Genomic DNA, 25008 nt, shown 5'->3' with positions numbered 1-25008 from the left:
GGCTGCAGTCATACCTATGCTTATCAGACTACTCTCTTATGTCCACAAAAGGAAACATACACAGCTTTGGGTAGTAAGACTGAAAAATCCAGAAACTGAACACATAGAAAACATTTCCTCATTCAAGCCCAGTAGCACTAAAAGGAAATATATGCAGGACATCTATAAACCTATTAAATCACCCCTCTGCCCTGTAGGTGAAACCTCTTCTCTGCCTCTGAGGACACATCATTTCTAATCCACGTTCAGCTCAGCCTTTCTCCAAGTGTAATGGAGAAAGATATTTTACAGCAAATTTGTGACTCTCAAGATCAATGCTTGTGGATGATCTGCAATTCAAAGACTATTAAAGTAAGCTTTTCCTGTAAAATAAATCACTCTGCTGGAAGGCGGGACGTTGATCTTACAAAAATATGCATTAAGATTGCTCCTAGTCAGTTGGCATATTTATACATCTAAAGATACACAGGCAGTATGAACTTTCTTACAGAACATACAGTAAACCTTTTCCAGTACCGTCCATTTTCATTAGGTAAGAATCCATTCACATACAGTAAATGCTGAAAAGCAGACTTTAGCTTCTTCAGATTGGCTCATATGTGTATGTTTATTGCCCAAGTTTTACACCGTCAATGGTTGGGTTGCATGTGTCAATAATCAACTACAAATCTAACACCATAGGAAGCACTTTCCTTTCAGCACGTCACCTTGGGAACAAGCTTTAGCTACCATCCAGCAAGTGAAGAGAAATAAAATAATATACAGTGTTACTGTACCTTGGTTTATGAATTTAATGTGTTCTCTGGGACATTTCATATTGTGAAAAAATTGCAAACCGAAATGTGGTTTCCCATAGGAACACATGCACAGGGGCTATGCTATAAACCTCCCAGGGAGAATGCATCCTAGGGAAACGTGCTTTGTATTGTGAAAAAAAATTGTAAACTGAGCCAATATTTTCAATGGATTTTCATTCGTAAACAGAAAATTACATTAACCGGGGCATTCGTAAACTAAGGTACGCCTGTATTTTGGGACAGATGAGAATTGTCTTTTGGCAAGAAAAAAAATCCAAATTTCATTTCCAACTGTGCCTTCCGAAAGACAAGACAGCCTATGCAGTCTTGAGCAAGCTGCAGTTTTAGGAGAGCACCAGAAGGAGGTAGTTTTGTAAGCCACAGTGTCAAAAACAAAGATTAAACTGCCAGAACCAATAATAGGAAAAAGGAGAAGCCACAATAAATGATACCATGTGGTAAATGAGAGCAATTTGTCGATAAGAAAATGCACTGGAAATGCTGAACTATAACGACAAGCTCTGCAAGATGACGAGCTTGTTTCACATTTGAAAGGAACAGTAGCATGTAGAAAGGAGAAATGCAGACGAGGTTCACATATGAGTTTATAGCCCTTTTATTTTTCTCTTATGTTCAATCTTAAGATGGCTATTTTTTTTCAGATTGTAGTTTTACTGAGTCAGTTTCATTATTTTAATTAAAATGTTCCTTACAATGAGGTCACTCATTTGTGAACCTCTCCATACATGCATGTATTTCACTTGTACATTACTCCATGATTTGAGTACAACTAGGAACATACAGCTTTGTTAGTTTCACTTTATCTCCCATCACCTTTAATATATTCTTACCAAAAAGGACTCAAACAAAACTGGCATCCATTTCCAGAGCCAAATTCAGTATACAGTGGTGCCTCAATTTACGAACTTAATCTGTTCTGGAAGATGGTCGTAACTTGAAATGGTTGTAAGTTGAAGCACCATTTCCCATTGAAATGCATTTTAATGCAATTAATCCATTCCGGCTGAAGAAAAAAATCACCAAAACAAGAAACACTGCAAGACTGATCGGAAATGTGATTAATCCATTCGAGACGAAAGGGGTGAAAAAAGAAAAGCAAGCCAAGCATGCAAGACACACTGGAAATGGGGAAGAAGCAAATCAGAAAGCAAGTGAAGCATGCAAGACACATCGGAAATGGAGGGAAAGCAAAGCAAAAAGCAAGCAAAGCATGCGAAGCATGCAAGACACATTGGAAATGGGCAAAAAGCAAAGCAGAAAGCAAGTGACGCATGCAAGACACATTGAAAATTGGGGGGAAGCAAACAAACCCCCCAAGACCCATCAGAAATGGGGGGGGAATACCAAAAAAACAAACCCCCCAAGACCCATCGGAAATGGAGAAAAAATACCAAACAAACAAACCCCCCAAGACCCATCACAGCACAGAAACATAACCCCCCCCAGTCCAAAACCATGCTGCAAAACCCACCCAGGATAGTTTTTAAAAAGCAGAAAGCAGCACCTTACCTTACCAGGCAGTCCAAAGCCTCTTTCGATTGCACTCACTCTAACCATTGGGGCAAAAGAGCTACAAAGAAGCAGCCTCTTCGCCTACCAATGGTTAGCAATTTGAATTTCTTGCCTTTTTCCCTGCCTTTTTTTTTCAATTGTAACTTGAAGCTCTGGCCACAAGTTGAAGCAAATTTCTGCAGCCAGAGCTGGACATAACTCAAAATGGTTGTTAGTTGGGACGATCGTAAGTCGAGGCACCACTGTACAAAGCTATTCCATGCATTGATATAACCATGTTGTATATGTTGCTCCAAGACTGGTTTTTGCAGCCACCATCATAGATGCCAAATTTGCTAACAGGCCAGTAGCAGGAAACCGTATTTTCCTTTAAAAACAAGGCACATGAGAAGTTCACGACTTGTTTTAATGCAGAGCTGTATTCCTTGAAGCCTGCTTGAAATACACACTCTTGTTCTTCAGCTGCCGCCACCACATAACAGTAGCAAATTTGGGGGCACTACGGTGCCATACAAAAATGCATGTGTGAATCCATCATGGATCTCTTTTTTTACATTTTTTCTCCATTCCTTTTGAAGCAATTTGTTGGGGGCTACATGCCGATAGTGGATGTGACCGAAGGCAATGGTGGTTATGGCCTGAAAATATGAAACCATCTCTTCTGCTCCCTCTTCCTCCTGCTCTCCCTGTCACCATCTACCGTCTCCCCTCCCTCTCTTTATTTAAGACCAGTGGTTCACAACTTTGGGTCCCCAGATGTTTTTGGACTAAAACTCCCAGAAATCCTGGACAGCACAGTTAGTGGCGAAGGCTTCTGGGAGTTGCAGTCCAAGAACATTTGGGAAGACCAAAGGTTGGGAACCATTGATTTAGATAACTACTGAGGAATAACTGATTACTCTTGCAGAGGCATGAACTAAGCACCTGCATGTGGCTTTGGAAATTATGCAAAGGGCCAAATGGGATCAGGCTGAGGACCATATCTTGCCTAACCCTGCCCTAAGTAGTTTATATTCTACCAAAACATCTTGAAATATTGTATACATTTTTTTAGAATAATTAGTTACTACTTATGACCTAAACAAGGAGATAACCCTCACACTTATCTTTAACTGCTGTAAAATTCTGATAAGCAGTAACCCTTAAAATGGCCTTTAAGTGAAAAATTATGTTACATTTCTATTGCTGAAAAATGTTCTTCATTCTCCATATTGCATTTTACCTGAATAATCTATGGACTGCTATGAAACAATTGTCATTATCAGAGAATGGAAATGCCATATAGCTGTTAGTGGAACCTAGAAGCAGGAAATTTTTGCTAGCATTCTCAGAATTATATTTTCTAACTACTGTACAGTGCTATTTTCACTGTCTGATTATAAATTGCATGAGTCCCTTACTATGTTCTTGCCTAGTGTGACTCAAGATGAGAGTTACAGAGTTGTCCAGGCTGGGGAGAACCTTACACTACAATCCTATGGCTATTTCCTCAGCCTGAGTTCACTGAGGTTTACTCACAAGTAAGAGGATGTAAGACTGTAGCCTTAGTTTATTCACTGGTAGTGGGTTCACCCAGAACGGACAAGCTACCTGCAGAGTTGTGACAGAAAGCATTGACCAGCAAACATGTTAAGGCTGATCCTTATGTTACATTCAACATGTTTTTTTTATTGAGTGTGTTAATATGAGAGTGCAAGGTAAGTCTGTGGTAGCAATCACAAATGCCATGATTCACTTACATTCTCTTCCAAAAAAAAACAACAAAAACCACACGGTATTCTTTTATCCATCCTGAATTTCCTGTCACTGATTTTCACTGGGTAGTTCACACTCTGTCATCATGAGAGAGGGAAAAGCTTGTTCACTGACCTGCTTATCCTGAAAAGAAACACCTTTGGCTTGTTTCCCATTTGAGATGGAAAATATATGGCCCTCTTTAAATGTGTCAGTGTCCTTCCCATCTTTCCTTAAAGAAAAAAAACTATGCTGGTTTATCCACTTTTTTTGACGGACATTATTATGTCCATGACTTTTTGACTAATCAACACACTGGCCAAGTTTCCTGGGTTTCAAAAGACACGCTCTTGTTATTACCTTGAGGTCCGAAACAAGAGTTACATATTAGCATTGATGGCTATCTAATTTAGTAATTTAGACTGGTCACAATTTCACTGAGTTCTGCAGAGTAAGATCAAGCAGTGATATGGTGAGCACTCAAAAAAGGCATTAAAGCATCATTAAGGAGATAGAGGACTCTTGAGACTCATCACTCAGGTCTATGCGATCGGTGGTGGTGATGTACGGATTCTTTTCTAAATTGACCAGAAGTTGGTTAATTTAGCTACCAACATGAATTTGACCCAACTCCGGGAGGCAGTGGAAGACAGGAGGGCCTGGCGTGCTCTGGTCCATGGGGTCACGAAGAGTCGGACACGACTTAATAACTAAACAACAGGACAACCTTCTTCAAGCTCAGAGAAGCCAGGACTAACAGGAGTAGTGAATTATTACCCAACTGAGTTAATTTAGCCACATGGCAAGTCAGGAAAAAGACCCTAACATGTGAATATGCTTGCTCTCTCTCTCCCTCTCCCTCTCCCTCTCTCTCTCTCTCTCTCTCTCACACACACACACACACACACATACACATTGTGTTGCAGACTGTGTTGTTAAGTTAATAAACTATGGCTCTAGTAACTACCATCTGTGTCCTGTCTCTTTACTGTAGATTGCACACATATATTTTCTGCATGTCATTCATTATTTCATGTGTCACCAGCATGGTCCTTCCTTGCTTGCCTGTTTTTTTTAACAAAGCCCCAAATGTTGTAACCTTACTTCATAGATGGGGTGGGGGAATCTCCAGGCAATTTGCAGAAATTTCAGACTCCTAGTGGTTTAATAACATTTCAAAAGCAACCAAAAATAAGGCCTCCTGCAACACTACCTAAATTAGGCTGTTGTGAAAATATGTGTGTGCGAACGCTAGTTCTGATACTGAAAAAATCCGCTCATTGTTCCATATTCTTTTTTTTCCCTTCGTGGGCCACTATTTTCCACCTGGTTCCACCTGCTGGACCTTGAGGTTCTAATAAAAACAAACACAGAGTAGGTGCGGCAGACCTCTTGCGTGCTCAACCCTGTCTTTGGCCTCTGGTTCTAGCTCCTCTGTCCACTGAGGCATTAACTAAAACCATATTTCTTTTTATAAGTTGCTAGACTTTAAACAAGTAGTCTGTTCTGTCTCTTGTTTGCATTGTTCACTGTATTTTATTAGTTATTTGTATTTTTAGAATTCTGATTCTAACCATGTTTATGCAGAGGCTGTTAGCTGTCCCAGGCTTCTGTGAGGAAGGGCAGGATCCAATCAATTAAATTTGTCTTGCTTGTTTCTTGCTGTTTCCAGCTTTGACACCTCCTTTCTAAAGATGTGATAACTAGAAATGTACACAGCATTCCAAGTGTAGGCCTAGTTCTTTGTAGTTAGCTACATATTGCTTTTAGCAAGCCCCTTTTTCCCAGGGGGGACTGTGGGAGGGACTATTTCTTAGGATTCTAGGTTTATTCACAAGACATGAACCAAATGTCAAAAACAAGTTACGTCAAAGACCACTTTTTTACATATTTTAGCTGAATAATTTAAGGATATTGTATTTTGATGTTCAAAACTAAGTGCATAAAACACTGGTGATGAAGCTGTCCCCAGATTTTACAGCCCAGAGGTGTTATTTGGCACTGTCTTTTTATATGTGGATTTAGGCACAGGTACATTACTGTCACTGCCGTGAAATGGAACAGCAATCAGTGCCAATTCACAGTGAGTTTGAACCAAGTTAAAATGAGAAGGACTGGGATTCTACACAAGGTGGAGTGTCATTTGGTTTTTACATCATTTCCAGTTGCTTCATTCAAGAAGCAATGAGAAAAGTGTGTTGTGCAACAATAAGAGAAAAATGTATCTTTTAAAACTTTGTTTTGTGAAATCCTTTTGATGAGGTTCTTTGGACCAGAATCTAACGTTAACAGAATTATATTTCCATTGTTTAAAACAATGTTGCTTGAAAATATTTGATGATAGACATAGGACTTGTCTAAGGGTGGAAATGAAATGGCATATTCTTACACCTTTAATTAATTGATCATTCTTTTTCAAGAGGATAAAACTATTAATCGAGTGTCTTCATCAACTCCTTGGTTTCTACAGTACTGTACCTCATTTGTGTGGTGGCGAAGACAGCAGGTTGGTCTCACTGACAAACTCTAGGTAAAGAAATAGGGCCGAGGTTCTGACTCCAGAATTCTGAGAGGCAGGTTTTAACAGAACACAAATGATCCTCATTTTTGATTTTTTATGGAGGGCCCCTGGGTTAGTGGTAGAGCACATGCTTAGATTCAACCCCTGAATATCATTCTAAAAGGACCAGAAATCAACTAATCAAGAAAACTACTTGCCTGGGATTACTGACAGTCAATAATGGGCTGGATAGACAAACCCTCTAGCTTCCGTTGTTTTGAAATGTATATTTATTTTATGTGTTCAAAGCACTTCACAAACACTATATAAGACTAAGGGGAAAATAGTGCATTTGAAGGCTGCCTGCTAAGTGACAGTGGAACCAGGGACCAGGAGTGGACAAATATGTAAGCTTTGCTTTCTCATACAGTAGAACTTTTTAAAAAATACCTCATGCTTTTCACTGAATGTATAAACAAACTTGTGACTTTTGGAAAGTTCTCACCAAAGATTAAGCAACTGTCAGTTCTGGAGACAAATTTGATGGGAACCACAATTCCCTTTGTTGAGGGGGCTGCCGTTAACTGCTGAAGATGAGAAGCATTGTGGAAAATTGAGGTAGCAACCTTAGTTCAGTACCATAGATAGGGTTCAATACAAAGACAACCCTCACCATCCCTATCAAACTCCCTAGATTAATACCCTTAATCACTGTGCCACAACTTCTATGTGCTCCCTCTAGCAACCTGATTCTGTGTGCTACTACACTGAAGCAAGAGGGCTCAAGAGCTATCCTCATGTCGCAATCTGCAGACTTCACAACAGGTACAACTAGTCCAAAAATACTCTAAATTCACAAATCAACTTGTGATCCAGAGGACCCATCAACTAGTGAACCATCAGTGACATCTACACAATGAAAAACATCCTTGAATCATCTCTGGTGGAGAAGAAATATCTGTGCCACACAAAAGAAAATGTTGCTCTTCCATTAGAAAATGGGTTGCAATCGTGAAATGCATATTTTTTACTTTTTGAAAACCAGTCACAATGTTTGGATTTCCTCTGCAAAAGCTCAAATGCCAGAAAAGTACACATACCGGCATTTGTGAGATGCTGCACGTTTCTCAACACTCCTTCAGTGTAAGCTCCAGTCTCATAATTGTCCATCTCCCCAGAAACAACGTGGGCCACTCTTGCTGCACGCCCTCGGATGGCACCAGCTGCACAATCTAAACCATCAGCATCCTGGGCTCTTAGTGCAATGATGCACTTGTTTACATCTTCAAGAATGTGACTTTCTATGGGAAAGAGGGGGAAAAAAACAGATCAAGGTTACACAGGCTAAGATATTTGGTTTAGGTCACTGTTTGACAAAGCTACCCCCAGAAACCTCAGCCAGCATCACCACTTGCCAGTGCTTGTTGGGCAATTCTAGGGTCTGTAGTCCCAAAAAGTAACCTTTCTGAGCTCTGGCTTGGGTTAGCTTCAAAGCAACGTGTGACAATGAACAACATTCCCTGTAACTAGTTAACTGTGACTTCACAAGGCTGTTGCCTTGTAACTTCACAAGGCTGACTTCACAAGTTACATGTCAAAAGTAATGTAGCAAATAGGCGCAAGTTTACTGGTGTACCAAGTTACATTTTTCCTAATTACTTGTAAAGACATTTTAAGGTGGTTTAAGAGGCATCATGACAGGAATGTTTCAGTTTTATGTCCACCTCTCATCTATTTTACCCCCTGGGAAAAAAAAACAGAACTGAACAATGCAACAAATAAGGTTTTGAGCAACTTCTCCAACACTGTAAATAAACAACAACAGTCTACTTTTCATATACTGCAGCAATTACAGGAATAAATTTATTTTAACAATACCTTTCCAACCTCTGATAATATGCAATATATTTTCCCTCTGTTGCTATATGAAATTAATAAGACCCACCAATTTAGAGTCGAGCAAACATTTCCCATAGGAGTGCAGGCTGATCCTTAAACACAGACAGAATGTACGATGAAATTTTATGGATCTCTGCATATAATGATCACAATCATTGGAAGTGTCCCACATTGCTTATTCTTTCTCATCTCACTTTTTCCCCTTGCTCTTTTTTGATCAGGTCTTTTGAAGTTTACTCCCATCTTTCTTCCTCCCTACCTCCCTTTTAATACATGTGTATCTCACCCTACCTTCCCCTGTTTTATCCTGACAGCAAAGTGGCCATCCCAAGACCATGCAGTGTGCTTTACAGCTGAATGAAGACCTGAATCTGAGTATACCCCTCTCCAGATTAGCCTCATGTGCTCGTTGCTTTTTTAAGGTAGGGAGGGATGTAAATCCTCAAATGTCTCATCTCTACAGGCAAAAATGAAGACTCACACCAGTCTCCTCATTCCACATTTCTATCTATCTATCTATCTATCTATCTATCTATCTATCTATCTATCTATCTATCTATCTATCTATCTATCTATCTATCTATCTATCTATCTGTCTGTCTGTCTGTCTGTCTGTCTGTCTGTCTGTCCGTCCGTCCGTCCGTCCGTCCGTCCGTCCGTCCGTCCGTCCGTCCGTCCGTCCGTCCGTCCGTCCGTCCGTCCGTCCGTCCGTCCGTCCGTCCGTCCGTCCGTCCGTCCGTCCGTCCGTCCGTCCGTGTCTGTCTGTCTGTCTGTCTGTCTGTCTGTCTGTCTGTCTGTCTGTCTGTCTGTCTGTCTATTTGCACAAAATAAAGCAAGAAACAAAGCAAGAAAGCAAAGCAGACTAGGGCGGCTGCAGCTTTTTTCATGAATACTTGCCAATTTAAAGCCCTGAATGGGCTATTTGTGACATTTTAACAATGAACCAGCTCATCTCAGCTTCTTGTGTGTGTTTATCGAGACCTTAATGGAGTCCCTCATCTCATTTTCATAAGACAGTAAGGAATACTGTAAGAAGAAATCAGTCGTTTAGGTATCTGCCTATGGAACCAGAGGTTGGGAGTTCAATTCCGCACTATGTCTCCTTGACAGGGTCTGGACTTGATGATCCATTGGGTCCTATCCAGCTGTGCAGTTCTATGATTACTACTGCTATTACTATTACTAAATCTATGACCCCAATGTTATTGCCTACACAACCATCACAGTGTAGTGGGAATACCTTCAAGCAAGAATTGCAGTTCAAATGCATCAAAAACAAGTGTAGTAGCATTGATGGATGCTGCAGAACTAGAGATAGGGCTTCTATTGGTCTTGTACAATGTCACGGTAAAAGTGCTAAATGTTACCCATCTTCCACAAAATGATACAAAGGTATTGTTTTTTATTTCTTATACTGTGGCTAAAATGGCAGCAAGGAATACTTTCCTGAAATTGATGCTTATTAAAGAAATTGTCAGGTCTAAGGGAGCTATTGAGCTTCTTTTCGCTGCTGAACAGATATAATTACCATTCATGTTAAGAGACATACGTTATTACTTCCTTTGGAGATTTAGAACTATTCTTCCCTAACGTGGGAAAAACAATAAGAAATGCCAGATAAGATCGTAAAACAAGATATTCCACAAAATAACAGCATAATTAAAGGAAAGGTAAAACTGCTGGTGGTGATACTATAGTACTTATTTAGCATTTATATAGGAGTTCTGAAGCAGTTCACTTACTTTTCTGTCAGTAATTCTTTTAACAACCACAAAATCTAGTGCTGTGTTTCAGGGATTCAGGACAAGGCACCCTCCAGGGATGTCAGTAACATGGTTCTCCCAAGAGCTGAGATGATGGTGCCCAACTATGTATTTTTAGATTTGGCCCAGTGCAGAATGGAAAGTGTAATGCCAGGCAGCTGTTGAATTCAGCCACTGCCCACCTCCATTTTGCCTCCCTTCTGTTTGGGCCCTAACTGGCAATATAATGTCCTTCTATAATGGGGAAGGCAGACAGCTTCAAGAAAAAGAAGGAAAAGATGGTTGCTGCAGCTGCCTCGCCCAGCACTTATCCAGTCAGTGCTGGGTACAGACTTTCAGGATATGAAAACCCTCGGCCTGGATTCTGTTCCATTTCTCTTGATCCCACCTTCCATCCCATTGCATCTACTCACACAGGACTGAAGGCCTTTATGTTTTTATTTTCTGCACAGGAATATATATACATGTACCATGTACATTTTCTTCTTGCGTGCATTTCCTCAGGCACCTCTCCTAATGTATACATTTCGTACACATATTCCCCGTGCCTAAAACATACTTGCACATTTTTCTCAATTACACACATTTTACCCATTCACATTTGTAAAATGTATGCAAACTTTTGTGTGTATTTTATTTCTCAAAGACACAGCACAAGCCTTGCAAATGTACATTGCTGAGGGAGGATGTACTTTGCTACATCATGAGATATTTCTGTGAGAATTTCCACTTCACTGAAATTATATTCTATACCTACCAATATTCAAATGGGAAAATAAAGCATGGTTCAGGTGTATTAGCACTGCTATCATGGTCTTACACCCCAACCCACAGGCTTATGAGCAAGGAAGTTTGTTCTTTCCCAGGCCAACACATGATTACTGCTGGAAACACCTCTTTCACTCCCAAAGTCTCTGGATCCTTGCATTGATGGGAAGATCCACAGATATCTGGGAAAAGGAGAGAGTAGCTCCTGGGTTGGGTGATCCTCCCAATATTAGGCCCTTAAATATTTTTTAAAAATTTAAAATTGGTGTTTCATTGGATCTTGGCATTTCTATAAGTTGGTCCATGCATATTTTTTGTTCATGTTTATCATCCAAATGTATGCAAACTACAATGCATAATATTGATATGGAGAGAGAGCAAGAGAGAGCAGGAACCTAGAGCAAGAAAAATTAACAAAGATATGCAGAGCTAGAAAAATGCACTCATCCACTCGTCTGTGATGAATGAAAAATGCTGCTCGATGAGTCACAGCTCCTTCCCTGTCTGTCTACTTCCCCTCCACCTGTCTCTTTCTAATTCTGCAGTCACCCCCCCCTCCCATTGTAAAAGGAAAACTGCCCTCTTCTCGTGAGAAGAGAGTTTGAGCGGCACATAGAGATATAACTCTGCAGGAAAATGTACAGTAGTCCCATGCTGGAGATTATGGAGATTCCCTGCTCCCAATTTCAACCGAAGGAGGACACATCCTAGGGTGGGAGAGAACTGTGGCTCCTTAAGAGGCCGGGCGCTTTTGCTTTCAGTTTTATTTTTGCTGGAGACATTCAAAAGAAAGGCATTCAAAATACAAGCTTATACAAGCTTCATGATTCCACAGGCACACAGGTAATAAAACCTGTGCTACAAATGGCATACTGTATTAACATCTATGTCAATATTTGATATTTTCACATTGCCAGAAATGTCCTTGGAAAGTTTTGGTTAAAAGGAAGTAACCATACTTGTATCTCATTACCAAGCTATTTTGCAACACAAGGGCAAAGAAAACATAATTCAGAAAGTTCTGGATGAATGGTATGAATTCAAAATATGTGCAAAAGTTGTGTCATCGGTGGATTTACTGGGAAAGGCAATGAACCACCATGGGGCTAGGTTTCCTGTTCTTCTGACACTCCTTAAAATTGCCTCTGGTCTACCAGTTTCTACAGTTAGCTGTGAAAGGAGATTCCGCTAGATGAATCTGATCAAAAATAAATTCAGATTGTGTTTAGAGACTGAAAGTTTAGATGACCTTATGATGGTGAATCTAAATGGACCTCCACTGCCACAGTTTAACCTTACTAAAGCCATAAATGGTACTTCAGGGCTAAAACTACCAGGCATGTTCAAGGACACAAGTGTAACACTTCTGACAGCAGTGCATTTTCTACTAAGGAGACATAGGTGAATACCATGTATGTAATACAATTTATTTTGGGTTTGTACACATTGTTACATAGAAATAAAAGTGAACAAGTGCCTAGTTTAAATGTGTTAACATAACTTGCAAGGTTATAGTCCGATCATGCTGACTGGTGAAATTTTTGACTGACTGGTGAGACATTCTAAAAAAATTTCAAGCCCTGAAGATACAACAAAAGGGCAAAGATTTGAATTGGAGAAATATGGGCTAGAGCAGGGTTGGATGATTGCTGCTCCCCTTGATGTTCTGAACTATGACTTTCACAACCACTAGGCCCAGTTGTATGGATCAGTAACAGTTGTAGGCCAACTTATTTGGAAGTTAAAAACTCTTTGCTGAAGCAATGTAGATCTAAAAAAGGAAGGATTACTCAAGTGAAAAATCCAGGCCTCAGTGGGCAGCACCGTAGCTGTAACTCTATGCTGTGATTTTTTTTATAATAGCATTTTTATAAAGGCAAAAAAGAGAGTGTGTGTATTTCTCTCTCTGCCTCCACTATTGGACCAAGACTGTGAAACACAGATAGCTGAAATTTGTCATGAAAAAAGACACCCTGTGGTGAGCATCTTGGGGTTGTTTTGTGTTTTAAAATGACTAATTAATTTTAGTTAATTAAAATAAGGCTGTACCCTACAGTATCACCTTCAGCTACAAGGCCTTCCTTAAGTAGAAGACAAAGCTGAAGCCGGTTGGGTGATTAATTTCTCCACAGAGCCTCTAGGCAGTTGTATACTATGCTTTCTCCTTTTTTGCACCCTCATCCTTTAAATCCATTCAGAGAAAGAAAGAGACTGACATCAGGCCTGATAAAGCAGGAAGGAAAAAGTGGGGGGGGGGATAAATGACTGGAGAGCAAGAAAGAAAAATGACAAGAGAAATAAAGGTGAAGAGAAGGCGGAAGGGATGAAAAAGAGCAGGGAACTAGGGGGTAGTAAGTGGTTGCTGAAATATGCGTGGTGAGTAAAGAATGACTAAGCACTAGGTGGAAAGAGAGAAAGATTAGCAAGAAAGAAAAGGGGGAGAGAAGAGAAAGAGTGTGTGGGGGGGGGAGAGGGGGGAGAATTAAGGGGGTTACAATTCAGGTGGACCTGATTTGTTTAGAAGTATGATGAACAACAGAAATGTGAATGTCCACAAATTGAGACAGGGTGTCTGCTTAACCAGTGTGTGGAAAAAGAGATGTCAAAGATAGGTGTATGAACATGAGGACACCAGAATCAATTTAGCTAAAAATGGGTTTGGGACCAGATTATCTCAAAGACTTCTTTCACTTCCATGAGTCTGATTGCATAATACAAAGTTCTTCCAGGGATGATGGCGAGCCTTTGGGTCTGAGTCCCAAGTCCAAGTTTGAGTCTTTGGTATCAAGTCCTGAGTCCCAAGCCCCAAGTCCAAGTCTCTAGTAAAAGCAATCTTCTTTCCCCAGAAAAATAAGGGAGGTGTGGGTGTGTTCCAAATCATGAGTCAAGTCCAAGTCATGGGGGGGGGGAACCAAGTCAAATCTGAATTGAGTCACCAGTGCGAGTTAAATCCAACTTGACAGCAAGTCCTGCAACTTGAGATCTCATCCCTGACTTTTTCTGAAGCCTTGCTAAATTTCCTACCACATTGGGTCAGGCACAAGACAGGGCCTCTTTGGTGGCAGCACCAAGTGAGAGACCTTCTCTCCCCAGAGCAATGTGGCCCATTCCTTTCTTTTGAGGGTCAGGATAGCAAAGACTTCTTCCTTGTACTGTGATTTAAAATCTGACTGTTTTAACCTATTGCTCGGTCACATTTTTTAAAAATTGGCCCATTCTTTGTTTTCCATTGTCTTCATCACTGATATATTTGTTTTCTTAATTCTTACACTTGTTCTATTTTTGCATTTTAATCTGGTGGCTATAACTAGCAACTCTTTTTAGAGCTGAAAGAAGGACGAGGCATTTTCTAAATGCAATTCACACAATTCACATGAGGAAGAGAAATAGTAAGTGATAACTGTTGCACCCTTGTACTGAGAAAGGACGAAAATCTGTGCAACCAGCAATTCCACATTACAGTGGTGCCTCACATAACGATGTTAATTGGTTCCAAAAAAAAATCGTTATGTGAAAACATCGTTATGTGAAGCACCATTTCCCATAGGAATGCACTGGAAACCGGTTAATCCGTTCCAATAGAAATGGATTATCCGGTTTTCTCCCTCCCCCCGCGGCTTGGATCTGACCCACGGCAGCTACCTCAGCCATGGCTGGACTCCCTAGAGTCCGGCCATGGCTGGGGTAGCCGCTGTGGCTCGGATCCAAGCCGCGGGGGGAGGGTGGTGGGACTGGAATGCCTTTCAGGCATCCCAGGCTTGGATCCGAGCCTCGGCAGTTGCCGAAGAGCCCGGCCATGCCTTCCACCCTTCCCCCACGGCTGGGATCCAAGCCGTGGGGGGAGGATCGGAGGCATAGCCGGACTTCAGCCGGCTAAGAGGCCAGCGATCGGGCAGGAGGAGGTGGGAAGATTCCCCCACCACCTCCTGCCTGATCGCCGGCCTCTAGCCGGCTGAAAACCCGGCGTTCGCTCGGGAGGGGTTGGGGGAAACTTCCCACCTCCTCCTGCCCGATCGCTGGCCTCTTAGCCGGCTGAAGTCCGGCTATGCTTCCGACCCTCCCCCCACGGCTGGGATCCAAGCTGTGGGGGGAGGATCGGAGGCATGGATGGGTTCTTTGGCAGCCGCCGAGGCTTGGATCCGAGCCTCGGCAGTTGCTGAATAGCCTGGCCATGCCTTCCACCCTTCCCCCACGGCTGGGATCCAAGCCGTGGGGGGGAGGATCGGAGGCATGGATGAGTTCTTCGGCAGCCGCCGAGGCTTGGATCTGAGCCTTGGCAGTTGCCGAAGAGCCTGGCCATGCCTTCCACCCTTCCCCCACGTCTGGGATCCAAGCCGTGGGGGGAGGATCGGAGGCATGGATGGGTTCTTCGGCAGCCGCCAAGGCTTGGATCCGAGCCTCGGCAGTTGCCGAAGAGCCCAGCCATGCCTTCCACCACCACCCCCGCGGCTTGGATCCCACCCGCGGCCGACTACCCCAGGCATGGTCGGACTCCTGACAGTCCGACCATGGCGGGGGAAGCTGACTGCGGGGAAGGGGAATCCCGGCAGTGGCCTCTGAAGGACCCTTCAGAAGGGTCCTTCCGAGGCCACCGCAGGCATTTCCCCCAGCTGAGCTGCGGGAGCGCTCCTTGGGAGGCTCCCGCTGCTCAGCTGGGGGAAAATGGTGCCTATGGGGAAAACATCGCAAAGCGATTTTTCCCCTTAGGCAACATCGGTATGCGATCGCTTTTCCGATCGCAAAATCCGCATCGGTATGCGGATTTGTCGTTAAACGGGGCACTCGTTATACGACGCACCACTGTATAAGAAGGCACATATTTATCAATTGTTTGTGAATGTTCCTTGTGTCCAATTACTGAAGATTTGTTCACACAAGAAGTTAATTTCAGTTCATTTTTCACACGAAGTTACCAGTATGTGATCATTTCACTATAGTCAAGATGGAGCAAATACAAGAGAAAAAACTATTTATTTATTTATTTATTTATTTGTTTGTTTGTTTGTTTGTTTGTTTGTTTGTTTGTTTGTTTGTTTGTTTGTTTGATTTATACCCCACCTATCTGGACTACTCGTCCACTCTAGACGGCTATATTGGGAGAAACCTAAACTGACAGACATATCCTTTCAGAATCCTTTGTATTCATTCACATTGTGGTGATGAGTTAGGATTCCTGCCTCTTTTATTATTTTTTTCTGAAAAGCTCATTGTGGCGATCCCCCTTTGTGCCCTTTATACCTCTGGGCTCCACAAAGGTAAATACGCCTTCTTCACTGCCACCAGGTATTATACCAATACCAAATCAAATCCCACACACTCAGGAGCTGTCCCCCAAAAGGTCATACAATTTCAGGAATCAAGGGTTTTGAATAAATATTCTTTTATTATTGAACAAATCATAAGGAGAATCAAATATAACTGTTTCTTATGTTGATGTATATTAAATCAGGTGTTAACGTATATCAGATCATGTTAATATTTCTCTTGTTATATTTAGACATTCATTCCTGCTTGTTCGCTATATTTTAACTCTTTCAATTTCTTTCCTTGACCCTTTTTCTATTCCTAAATCCTAGCACTCTCTTAATAACTTCTGGTCCCTAACTCTGCCTGAACCTCTCTCTCTCTCTCTCTGATTCCAACCCCTAACTGTCTCACCCAGCTGTTCCAACTGTCATTCTGACTCCGCCCCTCCTGCTCCATCCCCTGATTGACATGCAGGAATGACGTCATACTTTGGGTTCCGTTACACTCATCATTGTCAACACTTAAATGGAATGTAAGGACAACACCATTCTTTCCATGCTGGTGCATTTAGTGACTATTGTTGGTTCTGAATTTCTTTTTCAGCTAGTTTTTGAAGAATTTACCAACATTCTCAAACTATGTTTGGGCCAGCAAGATCTTGAGGCTCATACATTTGAATGCAGGAGAAAGTGAAAGAAGAGGTGTGAGGGAGAGCGTTTTCTCCTGTGGACAGTATCCTTTCTAGACTACGGGATGCACTCCCTTCAGAGTTGCGGTCAGATTCTATTTGGACTGATTTTAAGAAGGGTATATAAGTACATCTTTTTAAAAACTGGTGTATGATGTTTAACCTGCCCTGCTATGCTGTCATTCTCAGCACATTTGGCAGATTTTAATGGTTTTTGTGGTGATTTAGGTTTTACATGATGTTATCGTTCAATTTGGTTTTATCTGTTTTTTTTTTCCTTTAATGAAGCTTGTAACATGCCTTGAGCACTACACTGTAGTGGAAAGGAAGGGTACAAATGTAATCAATCAATCCACCAATCAAGATGTAGATTTTCCTATCCTCATTACAGCTACTCTACTTGCTGATGGTCCATTTCTGGACTCAATTCAAAGTGTGCTGCTGCTTAAAGCCTATAAATACCTCAATGACTTGGGTCCAAACTATCTCAAAGACCATGTCTCCCTTTATGACCTGCTTGGGATTTTAAATCATCAGGGGAGGCCTTTTTTTTCAGTCGCACCACCCTCACTGATGTGTTTGGTGGGCACACAGGATGTGACCTTCTCTGTTGCTGATCCCAGACTCTGGAAATCCCTCTTATGGTAGGCCCCATCTTTGCTGTTTTTCCACAAGCAATCAAATACTTCTTTTTTCAGGCAGACTTTCCCTTAATGACTTGCTGTCTAAGATGGAAGTTTAAAAAAAAAAAAAAAAAAAAAGACTATTGTGTCTTTGTTATTTTTAATGTGCTTTTAGTATTGTTTACTGTTATTATATTTAATACTTTTTAACATTGCAATATTTTTCCTTTTTAGCTTTCAATATTGTTTCTTTTTTAATACTGCAAGAGCACTGTTACATTGGTTTTAAAAAAAACCCACCTCACATTTAAATCGTGTTTAGCATGTTTTAAATCAAAGTTTTGAATTCTTGCCTTGCCTTTCTTCTCCCTTAAAAAAAACAGAATGAAGTTGCCTCAGAGGAATGCACACAGCTATTCAAATACCATGTGACTGCCATGTGATCTTAAATTGATTTCAATGGTTTGAGAGACTTCATTTGTGTAACCACACTCTAAGCTGTCTTGGGTCTTTTTTAATGGATATAAATATTTTAAGTAAATATATAAATAAATAAATATATAAATCCCCTCATTCCAGATCCTGAGTTCTGAAGATGTATGTGTCAACTAGTCCTGAGTATGGTTACAAAATCAAGGGATTGGTTGGTTGGTGGGGGTGTTCCCATATATTTTAGCACAGAGTCAATGCTAATGGCTTGGCCATTGGAGATAGGAACTATCGGGTTTTTCCCTTCTCCCTGAGCTCAGTTTTTAAAACATTATGCACCAATGTTACCCAATGTAATCTAATTCTTAAAAAGAGGTATTGATGAAGGCCTGTTATAACTGGAGACATTTTTAACAGCCCACAGACAAACTGATATACAAATCAACCACAACATTAAAACTACCGACAGGTGAAGTGAATAGCATTGATTATATCATTACAATGGCACCTGTCAAGAAGTATGATATATGAGGCAGAAAGTGAACAGTCGGTTCTTGAATTTCATGTGTTGGAAGCAGGAACTATGGGCAAGCGAAAATATCTGAATGACTTTGACAAGAGCTAAATAGTGATGGCTAGATGACTGGGTCGGAGCATCTCCAAAACAAAAAGTTTTTGTGGGTTGTTCTCAGTATGCATTGGTGAGTACCAACCCAAAGTGGTGCAATGAACGGCAACCACTGAACCTGTAAGAAAGGACAACTGTTGAACCTTTGGGCACCCAAGACTCATTGAGGCATGTGGGGAAAGAAAACTAGCCCGTCTGGTCCAATCACACGGAACAGCTACTGCAGCTCAAATTTCTGAAGAACATGATGCTGGCCAATGGTGTTCCCTGATGGCAGTGGCCTCTTTCAGCAGGATAATGTGTCCTGCCACGCTGCAAAAATTGTTCAGGAAGGGTTTGAGGAAAGTGTCAAAAAGTTCAAAGAGTTGGGGGTTTGCTGGGACACCAAATCTGATCTATGGCACCCCCACCTTGCAACTTGCAGAACTTACAGGATCTACTGCTAATCTCTTGGTGCCAAATACCACAGGACACATTCAGAGATCTTGTGGAGTCCATGCTTTGATGTGTCAGAGATGTTTTGGCAGCACAAGGGGTGGGGGGCTACACAATAGTAAGCAGGTGGTTTTAATGTTGTATCTGATCAGTGTGTTTCTTTAAGTTTCCAAACCACAGTGTGATCTTTGTATGATACTCTTTCTGACAATCCCAGGGAAAAGAGCAACAATTGTAAGTAAACTACTTTTTCCAAGGTCATTTAAAGTGAAGTCTAGAAGGTGTGGAATAAGTTTTACATGTCTTGTGATGATGTTGTTGCAACTTTTCCATCAATACCTAGAGGGCCCCAGTCAATTCAGCACCTTTTTATGATCACAAAATTCACTTTGAAACAAATAAATGAACACTTAAATTTTAGGTCTCTCCCCTTTTGCTCCATTAGCATTATATGAGTGCAGATACTTCTGTAATGTTTTTCCTCCTTGTGCAATGTGAATAACAGGGCGAACATCACATTGGATTATGCATTGCTAAGTGCTATCCATTTCAGAGTTGCCAATAAAATATTGTCAGAGGATAATGGCCATCTGCTGTTCCTGCATAATTGCTCAGGTGAAGACACTGATTTTGTGGAAATATTCTCTCGCAACTGCTTTATATGTGCTATCCCAAGCCCTGACACAAATGTGAGATCTGTTTGCATGGCAGTGAAATTTGTCCTCTGTGTCTTTGTTGGGTAGCAGGCAAATACTGGCATTAAGGCTGCACATCACAAAACACTTCAAACAATACGTCTACACTTATTCCACATTTGAGGCTGAATTACATTTCACCACATGACCTCTTTCTTTGCTTGGATATGGTGGTACCTAGTGTGGTATGTGAGGGTTAAGCCACAAAGGCCTCTGTGCTGTAAGGTCTATAGATCTGCAGTTGTAAGATCGAATCCATGAGATGGAGTGAGCGCTCGTTGCTTGTCCCAGCTCCTGCCAACCTAGCGGTTCAAAAGCATGCAAATGCAAGTAGATCAATAGGGACCACCTCGGTGGGAAGGTAACAGCATTCCGTGTCTAAGTCACACTGGCCATGTGACCACGGAAGATTGTCCTTGGACAAACACTGGCTCTATGGCTTGGAAACGGGGATGAGCACTGCCCCCTAAAGTCGAACACGACTGGACAAATTGTCAAGGGGAACCTTTACCTTTACCTTAGTGTGGTATAGTGGACAGAGTGACAGCCTAGTATTCCCTACTTAGACATGGAATCTCACTGGGAGAATGGAACTGATAAAACCACTCCTTAAATAGCTCACTTACCTTGAAAGCCCTATTAGGGTTACTATAAGTCATTTCTGACTTGACGGCACATAATTAACGAATTATATTTGGGGTGGGGTGAACTGGAAGCAGAAACACAACAGAGGAGAGGTTTGTTTAACTCCCTTCCTCCTCTAAATCCTTCACTAGTTGGAGTTTCTCCTTGAAACCATCCACTTCCAGAATTCATTGGTTGAAATCCTGTACTGTAGTTCTACATGCACAATGGAATGATGTCATCAACAGCAGCAAGTCACCATGGAATAAATGTGATCTTGGAGTGCACACGACTCATACACAATGAGAAAAAGTCATGTATACCCCCAAATCACAAAAGGAAGCCTTTACTCAGTGGGGATTTGCCACCAATTATCATGCCTGTTGCACATGCAGAGCTACAAGACAGGACTAAACCCATTGTTATATAATAAGAAGAGTAGAATCAAGTGAGATTATACTGTTATGGTACAAACTGGACCATTATGTACTTGAACCTAAGCTTCAGAATGCAAAGAATAAGAAGTAGGAGACCAAAGGACAGCCATTCATGCTTTGCTAACTTGTATATAAGATCAAACCTTGGGGAAGTTCCTTTTTACACAAGTCCCAGAATCTCTAAGCCAGCAAAATGGTACAAAATATCGCATTCTACAAGTAAAAAGTTAGGCTGGCAATGTTTATATTGGATCTGGCCACACAAAAGGTTTCTGATTGCCTCTTAATTGCAAAAACCATATCACACAGCTCTGTCTCTCTTCTAATTGGAAGGTAATTTTCAAGGTTTACACACATAAAAAATTGCTACTCACGCACCAAGATATCTAAAGTACAGTGTGGAATCCATGATCCATTTCGAAAGAAAAAGATAGAAGCTGCCGAAGAACAAGGAGTTAAAATACACCACTGAGCAATATATGGAATTAACACAGTAAAGTAAGACATGTCATTGTTGCTAAATTTTTTTTTAAGCCAGCATGTATATAAGGCTGCTGCTTTTGCTTAGCATATCGTTTGAGACGCAAGATGTGAACGAAAGAGATCTTAGGGAAATAATAAGGGACCAGCTGGCTCATCCATCTATTCTTCTCCTAGTCTCAAACCTCTTCTGTCATTGCATCTAATCAAACTTTCTTGAGCAAATTCTTTATACTGCCTGGGAGGACATCTCCTTGCTTTTAAATTCCCAGGGATGAGAAGCAGATTAACATCTGTTCTGAATTTTGTCTTCTGAGAATTTTTGTTGTACTGCTTCCTCCAATTAAGATGGAACATTATAATTCTGAGTTGTCATTGTCAGTCCTCATTTCGCTGCCTCTCTTTTAGGTTCTAAGTCAATTTGGCTTACACAACAAGGCCAGCTGAAGATGGAAAACATCTATTAGTTGATTAATCTAGAAACACAGAGAGAGTCAATAAAAATATAAGTCAGTTGGCAGCACTCCATCCTAATCCAGTATGAATCAGCTGTAATGGAAAAAGGAACCATTTAGATCAACATTTTGCTTATCTCATCAGTGTTTTTCTTATACAGTATTGCATTTTAATAATGATTTCAAGATAAAGAACAAAAGAAAGAAAGAACACTAAATCTTAGCACTCATCAATTATTGTTCTGACTTATAATTCTAGGGCTACATATACTACTGAACATTTATATAATATCCCGAGAGTTCAAGAGCTGGTTTCCAACTTGATTATTTGTATGGATGGAAGGTGGGTTCACAAAAATGTTGATTCCCATCAACATTTACATGCAGCCAACAATACGTGCAGCCTCTGTGTGCCTCAGTATCTCCTCCAGAGAGTTAGAAAAGAGTTTCGGGTGTTATAGAGATTTAAGAATACATATATAGAGAGAGAAAGGAGAAAGTCTTGTTGCAGATGCCGTGTGGGGAGGGAAATAGTCTCTTGCTGAATAAATTGACAGAATTGCTTCTGCTAGAACAGGAACATAATTGAATTGGGGCCAAAGTGCTCTAGATCAGTTTAAGACAATGAGGTCTTCAAAGGGCCTCCTCACATGTCCATTAAATGGATGATCACACCTCCTAGTTAGTCATGTCCCAAATGGCAACAAACACAGTATCCATGGAGGTTGTGCTTTAAGGGAACATGTGAAGGGGCTTATTGCCATCTATTTTAATTGAAAAGCTCCTCAAAGTGAGGATTTGGCAAACCCATCCTTTGTAAAGTACATTCACATAACTGCGGCTATCTATATACTATATATGAATGTATATACTGTATGTGCATATACAATTCCCTTCTTAGGAATGTTTGATGGAATCTTGTAATATGGAATTTTCATATCCCGTAAGATTCCTTACTGCACAACAGTGACTCAAAGAATATTTCCACAACCTTGAAAGCAACCAGGACAACACACAAATTGTGTCTCACTTTCCAGTATCCTGGGTGTTTGGTTGTTGTAGGTTTTTCAAGCTGTTTGGCTGTGTTCTGAATGTTTAGCCAAAGAGCCCAAAAAGCCTACAACAACCATTGGATCCCGGCTGTGAAAGCCTTCAAGAATCCTGGGTGTTTGCTATTACATTCACCAGTGGGGAGTTTGGAAAACATGCCTCTTAGTCAAGTACTGGCTTTTTTGGGGGGAAAGTGTAACTATTGTTCTCTTTATTTCTGGGAAGTGAAATAAAATACATATATTCAGATGCTTTATTTAGTTTGTGCTCTATAGAATTGCTTAAAAAATTATTAAGAAAGATATGGAAGCAGCAGAGGGACTGAAAAAACCACTGAATGCATTAAATGCATTTTAAGCATTAAAGACTCTCCCCCTTAATCCCACAGCTTCCAACAGCTTCCCCATAACAAAAGGGATCCCAATGGACTTTCAAAGTGGGGTGGTCAAAAAATTTTAATTTATGAAAAACTAACATGGCTGTGCTCACTGGAAGGACAGATCCTGAAGCTGAGGCTCCAATACTTTGGCCATCTCATGAGAAGAGAGGACTCCCTGGAAAAGACCTTGATGTTGGGAAAATGTGAAGGCAAGAGGAGAAGGGGACTGTTACATACAGCACTGATGTTACCTGTCTGTCATGGGTTTGGAGGGAAAGTTCCATCCTATGGGGAGTGGAAGGCGGGACATCAGGAGGAGGGGCTGTACTGTATATATATGTGATGCGTGTGTGGAGAAGTGGAGACGCTGGGATGTGAAGAAGCAGCAGCTGGGAAGAAGAAGCTGGTGTGGGAGTCTGTGTGTCAGACAGGGTACTACTGTGTGTCAGTACCAACCTGATAGGTTCAGGTGTCTGTTGGTTAGCCAGAACCGGATAGGTTCAGGGTCTGTGCTTTAAGTTAAGGGTTCTGTGTGAACCAAACTGTGTGTATGTATGAGTGAAACTAAGCCACGTTACTATATCTTATTCACCTGATCAATTTATTTTCCCTGTGTGTTGTTTTAAATAAACCTTATTCTTTTATTGGTTAAAAATCCATCCCTGGTCTGTGTGACTTCTTATAGGGAATGGTTGGTGGCAGCTTAGTTAACGTGTGGCAGATCCCAGTAGGTCTGGGTTTGTCACATTGATTGGTGTCCAGCGTGTGGGATACGACTGGTCCAGTTGTCCAGTGGTCCAGCAAAGCCTTGGCAAGTGTGCCCAGAGCAAGGGGGGTCTAGTCAGGGACAATCTGAGGCGCGTAGGTAATCTTCTAGGTGTACCTCACGGGGAGGTGCGCTAGTAGAAGAACGTGCCAACTGGGGAGACTAGATTAGGGTGCTCTGAGGCAGCCTGTTTTTGGCGGGAAAAAAGCTGAGGCAAAGCTGTGTAGTAGAAGTGATTTAGCCTGCCTGCTGAGAGGCCCAGCAGAGGGGGGTAGGCTCTAGCTTGCAACTGTTGCAAGTAGTGCTGAAGGACAGCAGCAATCTAGAGGGAAAGCTGGTTCTGAGGCAAAAGAAAAAAAAAAAGTGGTCGTTTTATTTTGAGGCTTGACTTTTGAAAGCAGCCTGTTCTGGGGGGGAGTATGCCCTTGACTCGAAGCCAAATGGCAGAAATGGGTGAAGTGAAAGACCCCCAGATTGACCAAGGTTCTGAGGATGAATTTGGCTCAGTGCAAGGTGACAGCACAGGAGAGCAGAACCCAGAACTCAGAAAATTGCTCATAGCCCAACAGCATGAACTGAGGATGAGGCAATTTGAAATGGAGGAAAGGGAAAGAGAGGAAAGAATAGAGAGAGAAAGAAGGCAATTTGAATTGGAATTGCAGAGAGAGAAAATGGCGTTTGAATTAAAAAAATTGGAACTGATGAACCAGAACAATAATAACAATAGGGATTCTGAGGGAGGCCAACTGTCTAAAGCTGACCTGAAGAAATTCCCTGTGTACCACAAGGGAGATTGTCCTGAGGTGTTCTTTTCCCTAGTGGAAAGAGCGTTTGTGGACTTCTCAGTGAGGGAAACTGAGAAGATGACCATCATGCGATCTTTAATCAGTGGTAGCCTGGCTGAGGTCTATGCCGAGATGCCTGAGGAACTGATGAAAGATTTTGCAGAGTTTAAAAAACTGGTGTTTGCAAGACATGGGATAAATGCGGAACAGCTGAGGCAAAGATTCAGGTCCCTCACAAAGAAACCAGAGCAGACTTTTACCCAAGTGGGGGCCCAATTGGTGAGGCTGCTTGA

The 25008-nt window shown here is 41.5% G+C and overlaps 1 protein-coding gene across 5 annotated transcripts in view; it reads right to left on the bottom strand.

Annotated features, from left to right (window-relative positions):
• Positions 1 to 25008, bottom strand: part of CTNNA3 (catenin alpha 3) — a 1002073-nt gene that overhangs the window by 248276 nt on the left and 728789 nt on the right. For all 5 annotated transcript variants that reach the window (XM_072995177.2, XM_072995180.2, XM_072995179.2 and 2 more), the window contains one exon: positions 7665 to 7865. In XM_072995177.2, the coding sequence (XP_072851278.2) occupies positions 7665 to 7865 (201 nt within the window). The remainder of the gene's footprint in view (positions 1 to 7664; positions 7866 to 25008) is intronic.

Source organism: Pogona vitticeps, chromosome 3 (genome assembly GCF_051106095.1).
Source record: "Pogona vitticeps strain Pit_001003342236 chromosome 3, PviZW2.1, whole genome shotgun sequence".
NCBI classification, from domain to species: Eukaryota; Metazoa; Chordata; class Lepidosauria; order Squamata; family Agamidae; genus Pogona; species Pogona vitticeps.
This window is presented reverse-complemented; position numbering and strand designations above follow the sequence as displayed.